The following is a 19,784-nucleotide window of genomic DNA, read 5'->3' on the forward strand; positions in this document are numbered from 1 at the left end:
TTAAGACCAGATGGGAGCATTAGATCATCTAGTCTGACCTCTTGTACAACACAGGACATTTAAATTTCACCAGCTACCCCTGTATTGAGTCAAATAACTTGTGTCTGACTAAAGCATAATATCTAGACTGTCTCCCATCAGACAGAGTAGAAATTTCCTCACCATGAAGAATGTATGTTATTTTGTTTTCATAGTTACTGAGCAATGTCTTAAGGAAACAAATGCAAAATGTTCTCTGCTTGAGTTTCAGCTCCTATAGCCAACTGTAGTTCTGGAGGTACTGTGACTAATTCCAGATACAACCTGCAAGTTAGGCTCACGCACTTTCTGGCTGATGAAGGCCAGCATACTAACTCTCTTTTCTCTATATAGGTAACTTGCTGCTTATATGACCCTTATCACCACAGGATCAAGACTATCAAGCCCCCGTTATCTATCAATATTGACAGTGCTATCACTTATCTACCTATGATCAATCTTCCTCTTCTGGGAAAGAGTTCCTTGTGGCTGGGCAATTCTGGCAGTACCTGATGTCCTCAGATATCTTTCCCCTCAGTTACTTTTCAGGCATGGGCATGGGACAGAAACTGCACTGGTGGGTTTTGAGCAATGTCCACGTCACACAGGACAAAGTTCCTGCGCTGATTCTTTCCCATTTGCCTTTCATGCTGTTGAACATTAGGTATTATTTGCACAGGGGTCAGTGGAGTCATTTTAATGGTTCCTTTTCTTTCTTTGTGAAAGATCCCAGAGATTGGGATGACTGATCTTCTACCCTGTGGGCTTTCTCCTATGGGGTTCTGCAGCATCCTATCTTCTCGGCCTTCCTGTTGACAGCGTACAGGGCCGGACAATAAGGAGGATTATTGAGTTAATGTGGCTGCAGTGTCCTCAATATGCTTACATCACCCAGCTCTAAAATGCCCAAACCCAGCATTTGGTTCCAAATATGTTTAAGAGGACCTGGTCCTCATCTTTAGTATAGTGTCCCAAGAGATGCTCTGAAAGCCCACCAACTGAGATATTTACAATGATAAAACAGAGAGAGTACTAGAAAAACAAATGGAGACAAACAAGTCTGACTATGGACTAGATTAACCCTATGCATCTTTCCTATCTCTAACCTTCATGATTCTGTTAAAGAAACAGAGGAAGGATGAGGAGCGACAGAGGAGGTGGAGAAGGAAATAGGAGCTGCACGAATCAAGCCCATCTGCTGAAATGCCTCAGAGAATTAGATGCCCATCTCCCATTGACTTTCACTGGGATTTGGGTGCCTAACTCACCTAGGCCCTTTTGAAAATTCAGGCCCCTCCATTATCATTGAACAACTGGCGTGTATTTTAGGCATTTTTGAAAGTGAACATCTTGACTTTTTAATGAGGCAATTTGAAAATATGCCCAGACCTCACCACTGTCAAGTTCATTCTCCAGGGACTCTTCACAGTGCTCTGGCAACCCTAACCCATCCTCACCAACATCTCTGCTTGGGACCCCATACCTGCCAGCCCAGAGAATAAGATTCCTAAGGTAACCCAGGTCTTCCAAGGAAAGTGTCAGAACAAGACATAGTTATCTCTTATTTCCAGCTGTCAGAGGGAACACTGTGTCCTTTAACTGTAAACCCAGCACCATGGGGATCAGAACAAGGTGTTAGGGGAAGCACCCATTTTTCAACAGCTTGAGTCCCCATTCCTGCTCACCTGTCAGTTGCAGTCTTCATCTCCAGGAAGTGCCGGCGGAAGGTCACCACCTGTCGCCACAGACTGAGAAGTCGATCATGTTCACACCTCAAGTACCCGTCAAAGAACTAAATGTGCAGAGACAAAAGCAAATAGCAGCTCAGCCACATGGTGCTGGTCCCCTGCACACCACTCACACCATATGAGGTGCCCTTTTCTCCCAGCAGGGAGAGAGTCACCACCTCAGACACAAAGAACTTCTTTGATAGCAGTCCCAGCAGAAAGGCCAAGGACGTACTCTGAGCATCCTTCCTAGGGTCACCACCTGTGCGCAACTAATAACAGGCCCAAACCTCAGCCACCATGGATATTAACAAATAGTCACTTAACAATCCGGTCTCACCCTGCAGAGATGTCCAAGAGCCAGTCTTGAGGGACGATGATGAATATATGCTGGGGCTAGCATATATATTTATATAATATTAATAATATGTATTATCCACGCCATATAGATATATTTTAGTATGCCTGAAGCACCAATATTGTAACAGTGATATAGCCGAAACTGGACTATTCCATAAACCCGGTCACTTGTGCTAAGCATTCCATAACTCCTTGCATTTGCTGAAGTAAACATTTTGCACGAAACTTGTCAAAATCAAGATACATTCATTCTATGTCTTAGTATAAGCTAGGCGTTAAGGGGGCCTTTCCTTCACCCCCTCCACTGGTTCCTGTCATGCAGACAGAAAGCAGAAGTCCGAAGTGCAGGCAATGCGATGTTTATTGGGGTTAGTTTCAAGCAAGCATATCCATAGCTCTACACGCCGGCAGAGTCTGTTTCCCAGTGCTCCGTTCCCAGCTCTGATGCCGCAGAGCCTTACCTGTGTCCCCTTTCCCAGCTCCTTTCTCTTAAGGTGGTCTGTTAACTCTCCTTTTGACTCCATACCCTGTAGTGCCAAATTATCTTTAACCACCCCAACTCTAATTTACAATCCTCCAGTTGCCTTTACTGGAGTAGCACCAAACTCGAAAGATTACTGGCAGCCTTCCATACTGCTTCCTTTACTTCAAACCTCTTACAAGTGGACTTAAGTGCCTCCTTTCCTTGAAAGGCATCCTGTCCCCATGGGCATGGACCTCATTCCGCTACCCATTTACCAAAGAGTGTGGGCTTCTCAGCAACCCCCCATCCCCTAACACAAAGGAAATACTTTCATGGATCAGTACTTGGAATGCTAGTATCCAAAACAAAGATAAGGAGGGAACAGAACAACAAATTAGGGAACTGAGACAAATTGACAGAATGGATTTTAGTGACGTGTAGTTGTAAAATCATATAATACCAGCTGAAATGTATAACTTGGGGAGCACACCCTCTGCATAAGGTGAATGTAACATCACTGCACGGGATTGCTCTTTGGAGACTGGTATTGTGAAGAACCTTTTTTCTGTACCATATTAATAAACCTGAGTGACATTGGCCTCGAGTATATTTTATAACAAAATAATGAACCAAAGTGTGGTCAAGCAACTGACTACATAATTTATCAACAGGACAGAAACAGGGGTGAGGCACACTGGCAGGAGGGAAACCTGTGATGCTGCTGCCAGGGCTCTACCAGTTCTGGAGATACACAGTCCTCCAGTCTATAAACTGCTGATCCAGCATCTTGTCCGAGTGTAAATGCAAAACTAACTCCAACAAGGCAATAACCCAGTGTAACTGGACTCAGTGTTCAGCACAGATAGGGCTCAGCTCCCAGTGCCCCCCAAGTCCCAGCATTCACAATGATCTCGCTAATATTTGCCCCCACCAGCAGCACAGCCTTGCCTCATCAACACCTTCCACCAATACAATCTGATCCCCTCCACTCCGCTAGCCAACATCAATCCATACCCAAAACTGCAAAAACTTCCACAAATGGTCCTGGTTGGAGGAAGAGAGAATCTCACTGTTTCTCTCTCCTCTGTCTTGCATCTTGCTCGCTGCTCCCCACCACAACCCTACCTCACGTTCAGTGCGCCATTCGCTCTCCTTGAGCTCCAGTTCGTCCCGGGCCCTTGTCCAATCAACTGTCAGTTTTTGCACATCCTCTCTAAGGGCTGTATTCACCTCATTTGCCTTGCCCAGGTGCTCCCGGAGCAGGGTGTTCACTTCAGCTAGATTCTCACATCTGGGGAGGGGAGAGAACAGTGATGAGCGTACCCAGTAAATAGCACCAGAGTTGCGACTATGAAATCACCTGGGGATCTGAAAGTAACATCCCTGGGGCTACACTCTTGGATTCCACCACCACCATGCAGCTGGATTTCCTGAGTCATGACTTTCTCTCCAGGCTGAGAGGTGGGATGACCTCCCTCCAAGATCTCCTGAGCCCCCTGTCATTGCTGACTCCTCGCCCCACACATCCAGTCCTTTGCCACATTATGCCTTCACTTTCCCATCTGCAAAATTCATCCTTTCCTCTCTACCCCCTCTGCCAAGATACAAATCTACACTCTCCATTTCTTGTCTCAATGACTGCAGCCTTCTCCTCTCCAGCTTGCACGACTCCCCTCTCTCCACATTTGAGTTTATTGTGTCTTCCTGCTCTCTCCATCTCTCCCTCCACCCTTGTATCTCTGCAGTGGCTTCTGCACTTCTGCATGAAGTTCGAGTTTCTTTGCCCATGCAAAGCTTTCTAATACTCTGCCCCTGCCAACTTTCTTGCCCTCTTCCTAGAACCACTACTATCCTTGGGCTCCAAACCAGGACAAGGACTGCAGTCAACAACTCAACCCCTCTGACACATTATTCAACACAAGGGTCAAGAACACAGGGACAGAGCTTTCTTGGAGGTCAGTTTAAAATTGTGGAATGAACTCCAAAAACCAACACAAGTCTCATCCCTTTCCACTCCGAGTATCAGGCACACTTCTCTCACTTTCCCTCACTGAGAACATGCACAGCACAACACATAAATAGGAGGTCTTTTAAAATCCAAACACAACATTTTCCCTGGGGGGAGGAGGAGGGAAAGGAAAGAAAATAACAGAGTGTAATAGAGGCTAGTCACAGTGCCAAATGCACTACTAGAAGGCACCCAGACAACGCAGCGTTGGACTCAGCATAGGAACCTGAACAGAACAGAAACCACATCCATTCCACGAAGCACTCAAGATAACAGGCTTGATTTTCTGTCTGAAGTTGTGACCTGTTATTCATCTGGCATTGTCCGCCACCATGTCACACTATGCTGTTCACACTTATGGCACCACACAATGCAGTCATAATGCTTCTCCTTTCAGGGTTATTTGCCCAGTTGCCCCGCCAGGTTGAGCAAGCAGCACTGCTGGGATTATCCCATCTCTCCACACATCATTCTGGGATAGCCAGAAAACCCAGAATACTACGGTTTTTCCTCTCACCTCTGCTGCTCCTCCTCCAACTGGACCAGTGCCCTCTCCAGGCTGTGCTCCTCCTTGGCTTCCCACCTATGTGAAAGGGGCCCCTTAGAGAGAGAGAGAGGACTTAATCAAACTTTCTCCCCAGTTAAACATCCATTCCTCTCCCCTATGCTCTCTCAGCACCACAGATTTTGTGACTGCTACCTTGGCACAATAATGCAATGACTGAACAGAATGGGACACAGTCTGAGTGTGGCTCCACGTTCCTTACAGTTCCTGTTTCTTTGTGCAGTACACAATCAACTAGCCTGTGCCAGAATTAGAGCACTGCAGCGGCAGATGGGGCTGTTAGTGAGGAATGCTCACTTAGGCTTGGGCCCAGGAATGTGCATTCTCTGGTTCTTTCCCTCTTTGCCTTCTAATTCTGCTCTCCATTAAACAGGAGAAGTAACCAAAGTGAGCCACATGTTGAACATCTAAATGTCATACCCCTCAAATTCCTATTCAGAGACAGCAGAGCTAGATCAGTCAGCTCAGCCCACACCAGGTTGTGGGGGGAGGGACCCAAAACAACATTATGCAACCATGTCTAACCTAACTGTTAACACTCTGCTTGTTAGGGTTTTTGGAAATGGTACCTGAAGAAGCTACTCTGGCAGAGATAGAACAAGGCAGTGGAAGGAGAGAGAGACAGTGTCTTTTAAATTTCAGTGTCAATAGAAACATATTTCCCTCTGTTTTTGCTTTTTGACTCTTATAACAACATTAACTCGCTCTGTATCTACTGTCCTCAGTGAGCTACCTGCACAACCCTTTCCGTTTCCAGCCTCTGTTGCAGCTCCCGACACCAACTCCGGTACTGCAGCACCTGGACAAGAAGGGAGAGTCAGTATGAGCCACTGAGGCATGCAAGAGTACCGGCACTTCATGCCCTCACCTAGCCTAACAAATCCCTGCCTACCTAAGACTCTATGGCTATGCACAGTAGATTTCACAGTAATGTTAACATGATCAGCAAGAAATTGTTAACCACATGGAAGAGTCTCAATTAGCTCACCATAATGAAAGAATGAATCTTAGGCCTGGTCTACACTGGGGGGCTTGGGGAAGGGATCAATCTAAGTTACGCAACTTCAGCTATGTGAACAACATAGCTGAAGTCGACATACTCAGATTTACTTACCATGGTGTCTTCACTGCGGTAAGTCGACGGCTGACGCTCTCCCGTTGACTCCGCCTGTGCTTCTCGCCCTGGTGGAGTACCGGAGTCCATGGGAGAGCGCTCGATGGTCGATTTATCGCGTCTAGACTAGACACGATAAATTGACACACACACACACACACCCCGCTGGATCGATCGCTGCCCGACGATCCAGTGGGTAATGTAGACAAGCCCATAGAATCGTAGGACTGCAAGTAGGGTTGCCAACTTTCTAATCACACAAAACCAAAAGCCTTAAGCCCACCCCTTCTCCAAAGCTCCGCCCCCTATCCCACCCCCTTCCCAAGGCTCTGCCCCCTGCTCACTATATTCCCCCTCCCTCCGTGGCTCACTCTCCCCCACCCTCACTCACTTTCACTGAGCTGGGGAATGGGATTGGGGTGCAGGCTCCAAGGTGGGGCCAGAAATGAGGGGTTCAGGGTGCAGAAGGGGGCTCTGGGCTGGGGGTGAGGGCTCCGTTTGGGGTTGCAGGCTCTGGGGTGGGGCTGGGGATGAACAGTTCAGGATGCAGGAGGGGGCTGCGGGTTGAGGCAGGGGGTTGGGGTGCAGCGGGGGGTGAGGGCTCTGTCGGGCGCTGTGGGGTGGTGCTGGGGATGAGGGATTTGGGGTGCAGGAGGGGGCTCCGGGTTTGGGGGAGGGGGCGGCTCAGGGCTGAGGCAGGGTGTTGGGGCTGGGGCACGAGCTTACCTCCAGCAGCTCCCAGTCAGCAGCGCAGCTGGGGGGCTCTAAGGCAGTCTCCCTGCCTGTCCTGACTCCCCACTGCACCCCGGAAACAGCCAGCAGGTCCGGCTCCTAGGCGGAGGCATGGCAGGCGGTTCTGCGTACTGCTCTCGCCCGCAGGCACTACCCCCACAGTTCCCATTGGCCATGGTTCCCAGCCAATGGGAATGTAGAGATGGTGCTCAGGGCAGGGGCATGCGCACAGAGCCACGTGGCTCCCCCGCATAGGAGCCAGACTTGCTGGCCGCTTCCGGGGCGCAGCACGGAGCCAGGACAGGTAGGGACTAGTCTGCCTTAGACCCACAGCACTGCTGACCTGACTTTTAACGGCCCAGGGTCCCTTTTTTACCAGGTTTTCCAGTCAAAAACCGGACACCTGGTCACCCTAACTGGAAGGGACCTCGAGAGGTAATCTAGTCCAGTCCCCTGCACTCACGGCAGGACTAAGTATTATCTAGACCAACCCTGAAAGGTGTTTGTCTAATCTGCCCTTAAAAATCTCCAATGATGGAGATTCCACAACTTCCCTGGTCAATTTATTCCAGTGCTTAACCACCCTGACAGGAAGTTTTTCCTAATGTCCAATGTAAACCACCCTTGCTGCAATTTAAGCCCATTGCTTCTTGTCCTGTCCTCAGAGGTTAACAAGAACCCTTCTGCTGTACTCCTTCCTAGGCAGTCATCTCCCATTTTGTATGTGTGCAATTGACTGTTCTTCCTTCCAAGTGGAGTACTTTGCATTTGTCCTCATTGAATTTCATCCTATTTTCTTCACACCATTTCTTCAGTTTGTCCAGATCATTTTGAATTTTAATCCTATCCTCCCTCTCAAATTGCTATCATCTGCAAATTTTATAAGTGTACTCTCTATGCCATTATCTAAATCACTGATGAAGATATTGAACAGAAATGGACCCAGAATTGATTCCTGCAGGACCCCACTCGGTATGCCCTTCCAGCTTGACTGTGAACCACTGATAACTAAGGCTCCATGTCTCTCATGGAGGTCACGGATTCCATGACTTTCCATGACCTCCATGACTTTTGCAGCAGCCAGTGTGCCTGGCTGAGAGGCTGCCCGAACACTTAGGCAGCAGCAGGGCCAGCAGCAGTTTGGGTGTGGGAGGGGGCTCAGGCGGGGGTTGGGGTGTGGGGCGGCGCTCACCTGGTGGGGAGGCTCTCCGGAAGTGCCCGGCATAACCCTGCAACTCCTGACCTAGGCGGAGGGAGCCCTTGCTTGCTTGCCGGCACCACCCCCTCAGTTCCCATTGGCTGCGATTCCTGGCCAATCGGAGCTGCAGAACCGGAGCTCAGCGAGGACAGCGTGCGGAGCCCCCCGGCCTTCCCTCCCTCTAGGAGCTGTAGGGACATGCACAGCCAGGTAAGGAGCCTACTAGCCCCGCCAACCCTTCTCCCCACCCGGGCCCCCATCCCAGCACCAGCCAGGGTCCTATGCCATGTACCACCGCCCGCCCCAGTGCCAGCAGGGATCCCGGACAGCACACAACCGCCTGCTTCTCTTCCCCCCAGCGCCAGCGAGGGTCCCGGGCTGCGCACTGCCACCCGGCCCTCCCAGCACCAGCAGGGGTTCCAGGCCACACCGCCCAGCACCTGAGGTGGCCCCTAGACTGCCCCCGCCCCCAGAAGACCTGGCCCATGTTTTAGTTATGGGTAAATAGTACAAGTCATGGACAGGTCATGGGCCGTGAATTTTTGTTTATAGCCTGTGACCTGTCCATTACTATTACTAAAAATACCCATGACTAAAACGTAGCCTTACTGATAACTACTCTCTGGGAACAGTTATGCATCCACCTTATAGTAGCTCCATCTTAGGTTGTATTTTCCTACTTTGTTTATGAGAAGGTCATGCGAGACAGTATCAAAAGCCTTACTAAAGTGAAGATATATCACATCTACCGCTCCCCCATCCACAAGACTTGTTCCCCTCTCAAAGAAAACTATTAGGTTGGTTTGACATGATTTGTTCTTGACAAATCTATGCTGATTGTTATTTATCACATTATCTTCTAGGTGTTTTCAAATTGATTGCTTAATTATTTGCTCCATTATCTTTCCAGGCACTGAAGATGGGCTCCATTCTCAGACACATTCAGCTCACCGAAAAGCAATGGTGGGATTGAGGAGAGCAAGAGAGAACCGGATAGCAGGGAAATAATGCCCACATACCTACCAAACTACAGTCAACTCAGCTGATAGCTAACAAACCATCCCAAAACCTAGAAAAACCACTGAGCACAAAACCCCTATGAAATCCAAGCAATATTATATACAGGAATTAAACTCCAAAAAGTATACAAAGCAAACCTACAGATCCCCGCTACAGCAAACTTAATACAACACACTAAATTATAATTAACAGCATGAATGATACCAGTCACCTACATGGAGCTAACAATAGAGAAGTAAACCAATCCAGCCACACAACCAGAAAAAGTACACACCATAGAGAGAGAGAGAAAGGGGAGAAGAGAGCAACAGAAAAGGTTATAAATATAATATTTTGATATATTTCAAAATATTATTGAAAGGGTTAAGAAAGCAGTCTTAAAAACTACAGAGACCCCTGAGCAGCAACCTGCACGATTCTGAAGGAACAACAAACATTTCTATGTGGAAGGGAAGCTGTCAAAATTTGATGAGGCAATAGACAGAAACCCTCCTGGACTATCTGGAGGAAACGTACTTCTCACCTATTTTTTATTATTAGTGTCATTATTTGTTCTCCAATAAATGCCCATAATGTGCTAGCTGCTATCCAAGCACACAGGACATCATTCTTCAAAATCTGCGCTGAAGAGTTCACAATCTAAATTCTTCAATTTCTGGGGTATTAATCAGTGGGAGTGGTGCCTGTAAACAATGTCCATCTTTAACCTTCCCCCTAGGAGCTTCCTCTTGGGTATTCATTTCAATAGCATCAGTTTTTTTCATATCTGCACCTTAAGAACATACCTTTTTCATATCTGCAGCCCACAAAACAAGGTAGCAGCAATGAGGGTATTAAAATGTTCACAGATTATATTCTCATTTGGAGTGCCCCAGAACAAGTACTCATGTCAGGCTTGTACAAGTTCTGCAGCTTGCTAGAGACAATGGACTGAAACTGAATAAAGCAAAATGCCAATTTCAGAAAAAAGAACTGTTGAATTTGGAGGAATTTCTCTCAGAAAATTGGGTTGCCAGATCCTGCAAAAATACATGTTATCCAGAGGAAGCTCAACTACAGAAGATCACATCAAAGTAGACAATCTTAAAACATACAGCTATTTTTGTCATATCAGATATCCCTAAAATAGAGAGGGCAGACAGTGGCCTCAGTTTGTTAGTAAAGATTTTAAGACCTTCACACCAGATTATGGAATTGAACATTTTACCTCCAGTCCTAAATATCCACCAAGTAATGGACTGGCAGAATGGGGAGTTAAAATTGTTAAGTTGCTAAAAAAGGCTAGAAATGCAATGGACCCACTTATTGCCTTTTTCAACCACATGGCAACACTGTATGTTCCACTGCTGGCTCCATTTCCCCTTCCTTGTTACCCACACCACTCTACAGCTCCCCGCAGCTCTACCTACTCCTTTCCCCATCTCCACCCCAACCTCCCCTCCACTCTCCAACACCACCACCTACCCACACTCACAGTCCTCTTTGCCCTGCTGGACCCAATCCCTACGATAGGTGCTGTCCTATCCTCCATAATGACAGATTTTGTGGAAGCCACCCTCAAACTCTTCAGAATTCGTGAGCAGGCTGCAGAGGCTTTCAAGCAAACACCAGGGCTGCCAGCACAAAAGATTCTGGGGCTCTTATTTTCCCTGCTTCTCTTTCCCTCTAGGTTGCTTCATACTTCCCTTTCCTTCTTAGTGATTTTGTTTTCATTTCTTCCCCCTTTGTCCCTTTTCTGCCATGTTTGCCCTTCTCTACCCTACCTTTTTGCCTCTTTTTTTTTTGGCCTCTCCACATGTAAAAAGGCTGCAGAAGGAAATTAGCTGTCAGTTATAGTTATGCTCCTCACTCCTGATCCACAACACCCCTTTCTCTTCCACACCTGGTCTTCCCACATCTCGGCCAATGTCTTTCACTCCTGATCACTGCCTCCCTGTTTGGATGCTCATGGATGTACTTTTGCTTTACCTTTGCTTGTAGCTTCTGCACAAGCACTGCCTGTCTATGTTGTGCCTCTTGGGAGCTCTGCAGCTTGCGTTGATAGGATGCCTGACTTTCCACCATCTGTTGACGAAGTGTTACTATCTGCTCCTCGGGCAGTAACTGCAATGTCTGCAGTTTCATGCTGTTCACCTCCTGGTCTCCTGCCTCCATCTGAGGATCAAAGAATGGTATAATGGTAATACAGGAAGAGGATAATGGCCCTGCAGTAAGTCAGACGCCTAGGCTGTTGTCAGAAGCAGGGAAGAGGATGAAGAAGACTGAAACTAATCAGATCTGCCTGCCTATTGGATCTGGCTGTGACTCTAGCAAGACATCCAAAGTATCCAATCAGGAGGCTCCTGCACTGGAATAAGCTGAACAGAGCAAGCTACAGTGTCTGGACTAGTCTGTGGAAGCAGCATGCCCCAGAATAGCCTGGCACCTGATCTGGACCAGAGGTTCACCAGTATTTAGCAGCAAGATTACTCTAGGAGTAGGAGGCAGCCCTACAGGCAGCAGCGCAAGGTGCAGCCTTCTCACAGCCACTGCCAAATGTCCGGCAGCAAACTCCAGTCCCGAGAGCAGCTCCCAGACATATCACCACCTCCTTGCTAGGCCCATGCAAGTGAGGGAGCAAAAAAGCCAGACAGAAGTGAGCGTGGGCAGGCTTGGACAGCGCATCTCCCGCCTCTGTCACCCACCTGGCCCCTTGGTGCATCTTCTGCCTCTGTCGACCCCCTGGCGCGTCTCCCGCCTCTGTCCCCCCCCCCCCCGATGCATCTCCTGCCACTGTCACCCTCCCGACCCACCGGTGCAGCCCCACCCTGCCACTGTCACATACACACACCCATCATGCCTCCAGACACTGTCAACCCCGCCCCCCGCGTGTCTCCGGCCACTGTCAACCCCCCGGGCACGTCTCCAGCCACTGTCACACACACCCCAGCGCGTCTCCGGCCACTGTCAACGCCCCAGCGCGTCTCCGGCCACTGTCACACACCCCCCAGCGCGTCTCCGGCCACTGTCACCCTCGCCCCCGGCACGTCTCCGGCCACTGTCACCCTCGCCCCCGGCACGTCTCCGGCCACTGTCACCCTCGCCCCCGGCACGTCTCCGGCCACTGTCACCCTCGCCCCCGGCACGTCTCCGGCCACTGTCACCCTCGCCCCCGGCACATCTCCCGCCTCTGTCCCCCCCCGATGCATCTCCCGCCACTGTCACCCTCCCGACCCACCAGTGTAGCCCCACCCTGCCACTGTCACATACACACACCCATCACGTCTCCAGGCACTGTCAACTCCCCGGCGCGTCTCTGGCCACTGTCACCCTCCAGACCCACCGGTGCAGCCCCACCCCGCCACTGTCACACATACATCCCCAGTATGTCTCCAGACACTGCCACCCACCCCGGGGCATCTCCGGCCACTGTCACCCACCCCGGCTCCCCCAGCACGTCTCCAGCCACTGCCAACCCCCCGGCACATCTCCCGCCTCTGTCACCCACCTGGCCCACCATTGCAGCCCCACCCCACCACTGTCTCACACATACACACACACACAGCACGTCTCCAGCCACTGTAAACCCCCCCGGCCTGTCTCTCTCTCTCACACACACACACACACCCCAGCGCGTCTCCGGCCACTGTCACTCACCTCGCGCCCCGGCGCGTCTCCCGCCACTTTCACCCACAGCGCCGCTCCCGAGTCCCGCCACTGGCCGCTCTGCGCCCCGGGGCCGGCTCGGGGAGTCCCCAGGAGCGTCGGGCCGCGCGCTCAGGGCCGCCCTCGCCCGCTCCGGCTCAAAGGGGCTCGGCCAGGAGCTCCGCGTTCTCGCCCTCCCGCCACCTCGGCCTGCTCCTCGCGGGCCCCGCCCGGCGCCCCCGGGCCGGCCGGACCCACCCTTCGGCCCGAGCGAACGGCCCCGCCAGGCCGCACCGGGCGCCCCGCCCCCGGCGTGCAGGCGATGCGCGCTCCAGCGTTGGGAGCCCGCTCAGCGCGCCTAGCAGGGGCCTGCGCGCGGCCGCGGCCTGGAAGCGCGTGTCCGGCTTCCCCAGCGGGGTCTGGCTGGGCCCGTCCCGGAACTCCCGGGGTTGCCCAGGCCGGGCACGTTGCTGGGCACTTGGCGCTGCCGCTCTTTTCCCGGGCCCTAGACGCATTGCTGGCCCTGGCTGTGATGTGACCAAGGTGCAGCTGCGCCAGTCGGGCCACATGGCTGTGTCTACACTGCAGTCAAACACCTACAGCTGGGCTGGACCAGCTGCTTGGGGCTGTAACATCACGGGTGTAGAGATTTGGGCTCTGGCTACAGCTCGATCTCTGCGCCCTGCTGCGATGCTGGTAGACGAGGTGCCAGCGCTTGCCCAGGGTGCAGGCATCAGCTCAGCCCTGACAAATTCATAGCTGGAAACCAGACCAGCTCACGTGTATGATAGCCTTGTTCAAGCTGGGTGCTCCATTTGTAAAGACCTGTTTACGCTCTATAAAATGCTTGCAAGTTGGTGCATGAAAACCATACTTGTAATGTTTGTGCCCCCTGATAAAAGGTAATATGTAAGTTTTGCTTTATGATGATAAACAATGCCTGCTCTGAACTTGTGAACGTGGCCAGGAGAAGTGGTTCTCCCACCCATCAAGAAGGACAATCAAAACTGGGCCCTTGCAGAACATCACAATACAAACACTTAGTTAAGGGCCCTCTGTCACGGACTCACAGGTTGTGCCCACTGTTGGCCCCTGTCAAGGCTGCGTCCCCACTCTGAACTTTAGGGTACAAATGTGGGGGCCTGCATGAAAACTTTTAAGCTTAACTACCAGCTTAGATCTGGTCCGCTGCCATCACTCCCAAATGTGCTAATTCCCTTCCCTGGGTAGCCTTGAGAGACTCTTCACCAATTCCCTGGTGAATACAGATCCAAACCCCTTGGATCTTAAAACAAGGAGAAATTAACCATCCCCCCTCCTACCTCCCACCAACTCCTGGTGGATCAAGATCCAACCCCCTTGGATCTAAAACAAGGAAAAATCAATCAGGTTCTCAAAAAGAAGGCTTTTAATTAAAGAAAAAGGTAAAAATCATCTCTGTAAAATCAGGAGGGAAAATAACTTTACAGGGTAATCAAACTTAAAGAGCCCAGAGGAATCCCCTCTAGTCTTAGGTTCAAAGTTACAGCAAACAGAGATAAACATTCTAGCAAAAAGATACATTTACAAGTTGAGAAAACAAAGAAAAACTAACACGCCTTGCCTGGCTGTTTACTTACAAGTCTGAAATATGAGAGACTTGTTCAGAAAGATGTGGAGAGCCTGGATTGATGTCTGGTCCCTCTCAGTCCCAAGAGCGAACAACCCCCAAAACAAAGAGCACAAACAAAAGCCTTCCCCCCCGCAAGATTTGAAAGTATCTTGTCCCCTTATTGGTCCTTTGGGTCAGATGTCAGCCAGGTTACCTGAGCTTCTTAACCCTTTACAGGTAAAAGGATTTTGGAGTCTCTGGCCAGGAGGGATTTTATAGTATTGTACACAGGAGGGCTGTTACCCTTCCCTTTATAGTTATGACACCCCCCCCCCAAATCACAGATAGTGTTGGACAGCCAGTTCCACACTGGCTGTGATTTCTTCCTGGAGCGCTAGGAGAAAACAGAGTTAATAAGACACATGCACCTTTAGACATACTACTGATTATATAAAAACTAACAATATGTTTCACTTTCCAAGAACAATGTTTAACCAGTTGATTCTGGGAAACTTTCCCGGGAAAGTGCATTAGCCACTTTGTTAGAAGCTCCTGAAATGTGTTGTATTTCAAAATAGAAATCTTGGAGAACTAAACTCCACCGAAGAAGTTTTTTGTCATTCCCCTTGGCAGTATGAAGCCACTGTAGCGCAGCATGGTCTGTTTGTAGTTGGAAACGACGTCCCTAAACGTATGGGCGTAGCTTTTCCAGCGCATACACAATGGCGTAGCATTCCTTTTCGCTGATTGACCAGTGGCTTTCCCTCTCAGACAGTTTCTTGCTGAGAAACACAACAGGAAGGAATTCTTGATCCGGTCCTTCCTGCATTAAAACTGCTCCCACACCCCGCTCGGACGCATCTGTGGTTACTAGGAACGGTTTGTCAAAGTCTGGAGCCCTTAGTACAGGGTCAGACATGAGTGTTGCCTTAAGCTGGTTAAAGGCCTTTTGACGCTCATCAGTCCACCGAACTGCATTTGGCTATTTCTTTCTAGTTAGGTCTGTCAGTGGGGCGGCGATTTGGCTGTAGTGTGGTACAAATCGCCTATAATATCCAGCCAAGCCTAAGAAGGATTGGACCTGTTTCTTTGACTTTGGAACCAGCCACTTTTGGATAGCATCCACTTTGGCCTGTAGGGGATTTATAGTTCCTTGACCCACCTGGTGCCCCAGGTAAGTCACTCAGCAGACGTCCAAGGGTCGCGGAGAGGTTTACCTCTTCCACGCCACCATTACTTTTTCCTTCGTACTAGACACCTTCAAGCCACTCCGTGTTACCTGTTTCCTGGGCTGTAAACTGGGATACCTTTAATTCTCTGGAATAAAAGGGCTTAAGAGAATTAACATGGTATACCTTAGGCTTTATGTTGGAGGTGGGGGATGCTATGAGATAGTTAACAGCTCCTAGGCGCTCCTGGACCGTGAATGGTCCTTCCCACAACGCTTCCATTTTATGGGCCTGGAGGGCCTTTAAGACCATGACTTGGTCTCCTACTTTGAAGGACCGTTCTCTGGAATGTTTATCATACCAGACCTTTTGCTCTTCCTGAGCATCCTTTAGGTTTTCTTTAGCAAGAACTAAAGAGTGTCGGAGGGCGCTTTGTAGGTTGCTTACAAAGTCTAGAATGTTAGTTCCTGGAGAAGGCGTAAACCCCTCCCATTGCTGCTTCACCAACTGTAATGGCCCCTTAACCTCGCGGCCATACACAAGTTCAAATGGTGAAAACCCTAAACTGGGATGTGGTACAGCCCTGTAGGCAAAAAGCAACTGCTGCAACACTGGGTCCCAATCATTGGAGTGTTCATTTACGAATTTATGTATCATAGTCCCCAAAGTTCCATTAAACCTCTCCACCAGACCATTGGTTTGATGGTGGTAAGGGGTGGCAACCAAGTGATTCACCCCATGAGCTTCCCACAGGTTTTTCATGGTCCCAGCCAGGAAATTAGTTCCCGAATCTGTAAGGATGTCGGAGGGCCAACCTACCCTGGCAAAAATGTCTGCTAATGCCTGGCACACACTTTTAGCCCTGTTGTTGCTTAAGGGTACTGCTTCTGGCCATCGGGTAGAAAATCCATGAAAGTCAATATGTACTGCTTTCCTCTGGGTGTCTTCTTTGGGAAAGGACCCAGAACATCCACAGCTACTCGCTGAAATGGGACCTCAATTATGGGTAGTGGCTGGAGAGGGGCTTTGACCTGGTCTTGGGGCTTTCCAACTTGTTGGCACACCTCACAAGACCGGACATAATTAGCAACGTCCTTGCCCATTCCCTCCCAGTGGAAGGACTTCCCCAACCGGTCTTTGGTTCTGTTCACCCCAGAATGGCCACTGGGATGATCATGGGCTAAGTTCAAGAGCTTTACCCGATACTTAGTGGGAACTACCAACTGTCTTTGAGGATGCCAGTCTTCCTGGTGCCCACCAGAAAGAGTCTCCTTGTATAAAAGTCCTTGTTCTACAACAAACTGGGATCGGTTAGAAGAGCTGAGAGGCGGTGGGATGCTCCGTGCCGCCGCCCAAGCTTTCTGAAGGCTGTCATCTGCTTCCTGCTCAGCCTGGAACTGTTCCCTCGATGCTGGAGACATCAGTTCTTCCTTGGACTGTGGACTTGGGCTTGGTCCCTCTGGAAGCGATGCAGGTGCTGGGGCTGTTTCCGTTGACTGTGAACCGCTGTCCGCTGGTGCACTATGCGGTATCTCAGACTCTGGCTGAGCCTCTTGGGTAGGGTTATCTGCTGCTTCCGCCAGGTCAGGCTCGCTGGTGCCCTCTGGCGTTGGAGTTGTAGACGGGTTTGCAAGCGCTGGACTCAGTGCTGGCCATGGTTCTGGTGCTGGTCACGTTGCCAGTTCCTGTTCTGGGACTGGCTTTGGCTGAGTCTCTGGATTGGATCCACTATGGCTGTTGCAGTCGTTGGCAGGGGATCCAGTTCCACCACCTTTGGCTGGGTCTCTGGTAACACAGACGGGGCCCTGGGAGACAGCTCAGGAACAGGGATGGGGGTGGAGGCTTGCTTAGCCTGGCTGCGGGTGACTATTCCCACCCTCTTGGCTAACTTCACATGGTTGGCCAAGTCTTCCCCCAGCAGCATGGGGATGGGATAATTGTCATAGACTGCAAAAGTCCACATTCCTGACCTGCCCTTGTACTGAACATGCAACTTGACTGTAGGCAAGGTTACAGACTGTGACATGAAGGGTTGAATGGTCACTGGAGCCTCCGGGTTGATGAGTTTGGGGTCCATTAGGGATTGGTGGATAGTCGACACTTGTGCCCCAGTGTCTCTCCAAGCGATAACCTTCTTTCCGCCCACTCTCAAGGTTTCCTTTCGCTCCAAGGGTATGAGAGAGGCATCTGGGCCTGGGGATCTTTGGTGTGAGTGTGGTGTAATGAACTGTAATCAGTTGGAGTTCTTGGGGCAGTGGGCCTTTATATGTCCCAGTTCATTACATTTAAAACATCGCCCTGCTAAGGTATCACCAGGGCGATGTTGGTTGGTGGAGACTGGTGTGGTGGGGTGAGAAGGCATCTGGGGTTTCCCTTGGAATGTGGGTGGGGCCTTAGGTTGTCCCCAGTGGTAAGGTTTTGTTTCGGGTTGCCCCTTCTGATATTCACTCCAACTGCTACTAGTTTTTTTCTTTTCTGCCACCTCCACCCATTTGGCTCCAATCTCCCCCACCTCGGTTACAGTTTTGGGCTTTCCATCTAGGATGTACCTTTATTTCCTCAGGAACACTCTCTAAAAACTGCTCCACTTTTACTAGGAAAACCAGATCTTCCAGAGATTTAACACTTGCTCCTGATACCCAGGCATCACAATTTTTGTCAATGTGGTAGGCATGTCGGGTAAATGACACGTCTGGTTTCCACCTTAGGGCTCTGAACCGCCGACGGGCATGCTCGGGTGTTAGCCCCATTCTGATTCTGGCCTTGTTTTTAAAAAGTTCATAACAGTTCATGTGTTCCTTAGGCATTTCAGCCGCCACCTCTGCTAAGGGTCCACTGAGCTGTGGCCTCAGCTCTACCATGTACTGGTCTGTAGTGATGCTGTACCCTAGACAGGCCCTTTCAAAATTTTCTAAGAAGGCCTCAGTATCATCGCCTGCCTTGTAGGTGGGGAATTTTCTGGGATGGGAAGTGGTACCTGGACAGGGGTTGCTAGGATTGGCTGGTATATCCGGCCTAGCCCTTGCTAATTCCAGTTCATGCTTCCTCTCTTTTTCCCTCTTCTCCATCTCTTTTTCTTTCAGCTCCATAGCTCTCTTGTGGGCCTCCTCTTTGGCTTTCTCTTCAGCTTCTTTATAGAGTTTTTTTAATTGTAGCAGTCTCTGATGTTTTTTTTTTCATTTTCTTCTGCTTCTAGTCTGGCCAGTTCTAGTTTGTTAGCTACTTCTTTGGTAGTCATTTTCCTGTTTTCTTGTGCTGGGCCACACCCCTCTGCAGTTGGCTGAAACTGGGATGCACTCAGCTCAGGCAACAGAGACTTTCTAACTAGCTATCCCCGATAGAGAGAAAAAAAAAAAATTCAGCTTGTAAATTCTTTTTGCCAGCTGTTTGCTCACTGCTTGACTCCTTCTCTTAACAAAGACCCTTGTTAAAAAAACTTAACATCTCTGCCTTCAGACAAGGAGAGATAAGATATGCATCTATCTATAGCTCTGCTTTCCAAGCAGCTAGAAAGGAGAAAAAAAAAATCTTACTGACTTTTGGTTTAAAATTATCCCACCGCTCTGCCACCATGTCAAGGCTGCTTCCCCACTCTGAACTTTAGGGTACAAATGTGGGGGCCTACATGAAAACTTCTAAGCTTAACTACCAGCTTAGATCTGGTCCGCTGCCATCACTCCCAAATGTGCTAATTCCCTTCCCTGGGTAGCCTTGAGAGACTCTTCACCAATTCCCCGGTGAATACAGATCCAAACCCCTTGGATCTTAAAACAAGGAGAAATTAACCATCCCCCCTCCTACCTCCCACCAACTCCTGGTGGATCAAGATCCAACCCCCTTGGATCTAAAAACAAGGAAAAATCAATCAGGTTCTCAAAAAGAAGGCTTTTAATTAAAGAAAAAGGTAAAAATCATCTCTGTAAAATCAGGAGGGAAAATAACTTTACAGGGTAATCAAACTTAAAGAGCCCAGAGGAATCCCCTCTAGCCTTAGGTTCAAAGTTACAGCAAACAGAGATAAACACTAGCAAAACGGTACATTTACAAGTTGAGAAAACAAAGATAAAAACTAACACGCCTTGCCTGGCTGTTTACTTACAAGTCTGAAATATGAGAGACTTGTTCAGAAAGATTTGGAGAGCCTGGATTGATGTCTGGTCCCTCTCAGTCCCAAGAGCGAACAACCCCCAAAACA

At 49.6% G+C, this 19,784-nt stretch overlaps 1 protein-coding gene across 12 annotated transcripts in view; it reads right to left on the bottom strand.

The window, feature by feature from the left end:
• Window positions 1-13,121, bottom strand: part of CEP250 (centrosomal protein 250) — a 131,720-nt gene extending 118,599 nt beyond the window's left edge. For 8 of the 12 annotated variants that reach the window (XR_008446801.1, XM_054045820.1, XM_054045822.1 and 5 more), the window contains exons 1-6: window positions 12,842-13,121; window positions 11,174-11,359; window positions 5,875-5,940; window positions 5,094-5,176; window positions 3,694-3,859; window positions 1,704-1,810 (exon numbers count right to left, since the gene is read on the bottom strand). Coding sequence is in view for 11 of the 12 variants with exons in the window: in XM_054045820.1 (XP_053901795.1) it covers window positions 1,704-1,810; window positions 3,694-3,859; window positions 5,094-5,176; window positions 5,875-5,940; window positions 11,174-11,359 (608 nt within the window). In the remaining variant the exon portion in view is untranslated. Of the gene's footprint in view, window positions 1-1,703; window positions 1,811-3,693; window positions 3,860-5,093; window positions 5,177-5,874; window positions 5,941-11,173; window positions 11,360-12,841 lie in introns of those variants that run through there. The other 4 variants (XM_054045816.1, XM_054045819.1, XM_054045825.1 and 1 more) reach the window with 4 other exon arrangements.
• Between the last annotated feature and the right edge of the window lie 6,663 nt (window positions 13,122-19,784).

This window comes from Malaclemys terrapin, chromosome 12 (genome assembly GCF_027887155.1).
Source record: "Malaclemys terrapin pileata isolate rMalTer1 chromosome 12, rMalTer1.hap1, whole genome shotgun sequence".
Taxonomy (NCBI): domain Eukaryota; kingdom Metazoa; phylum Chordata; order Testudines; family Emydidae; genus Malaclemys; species Malaclemys terrapin.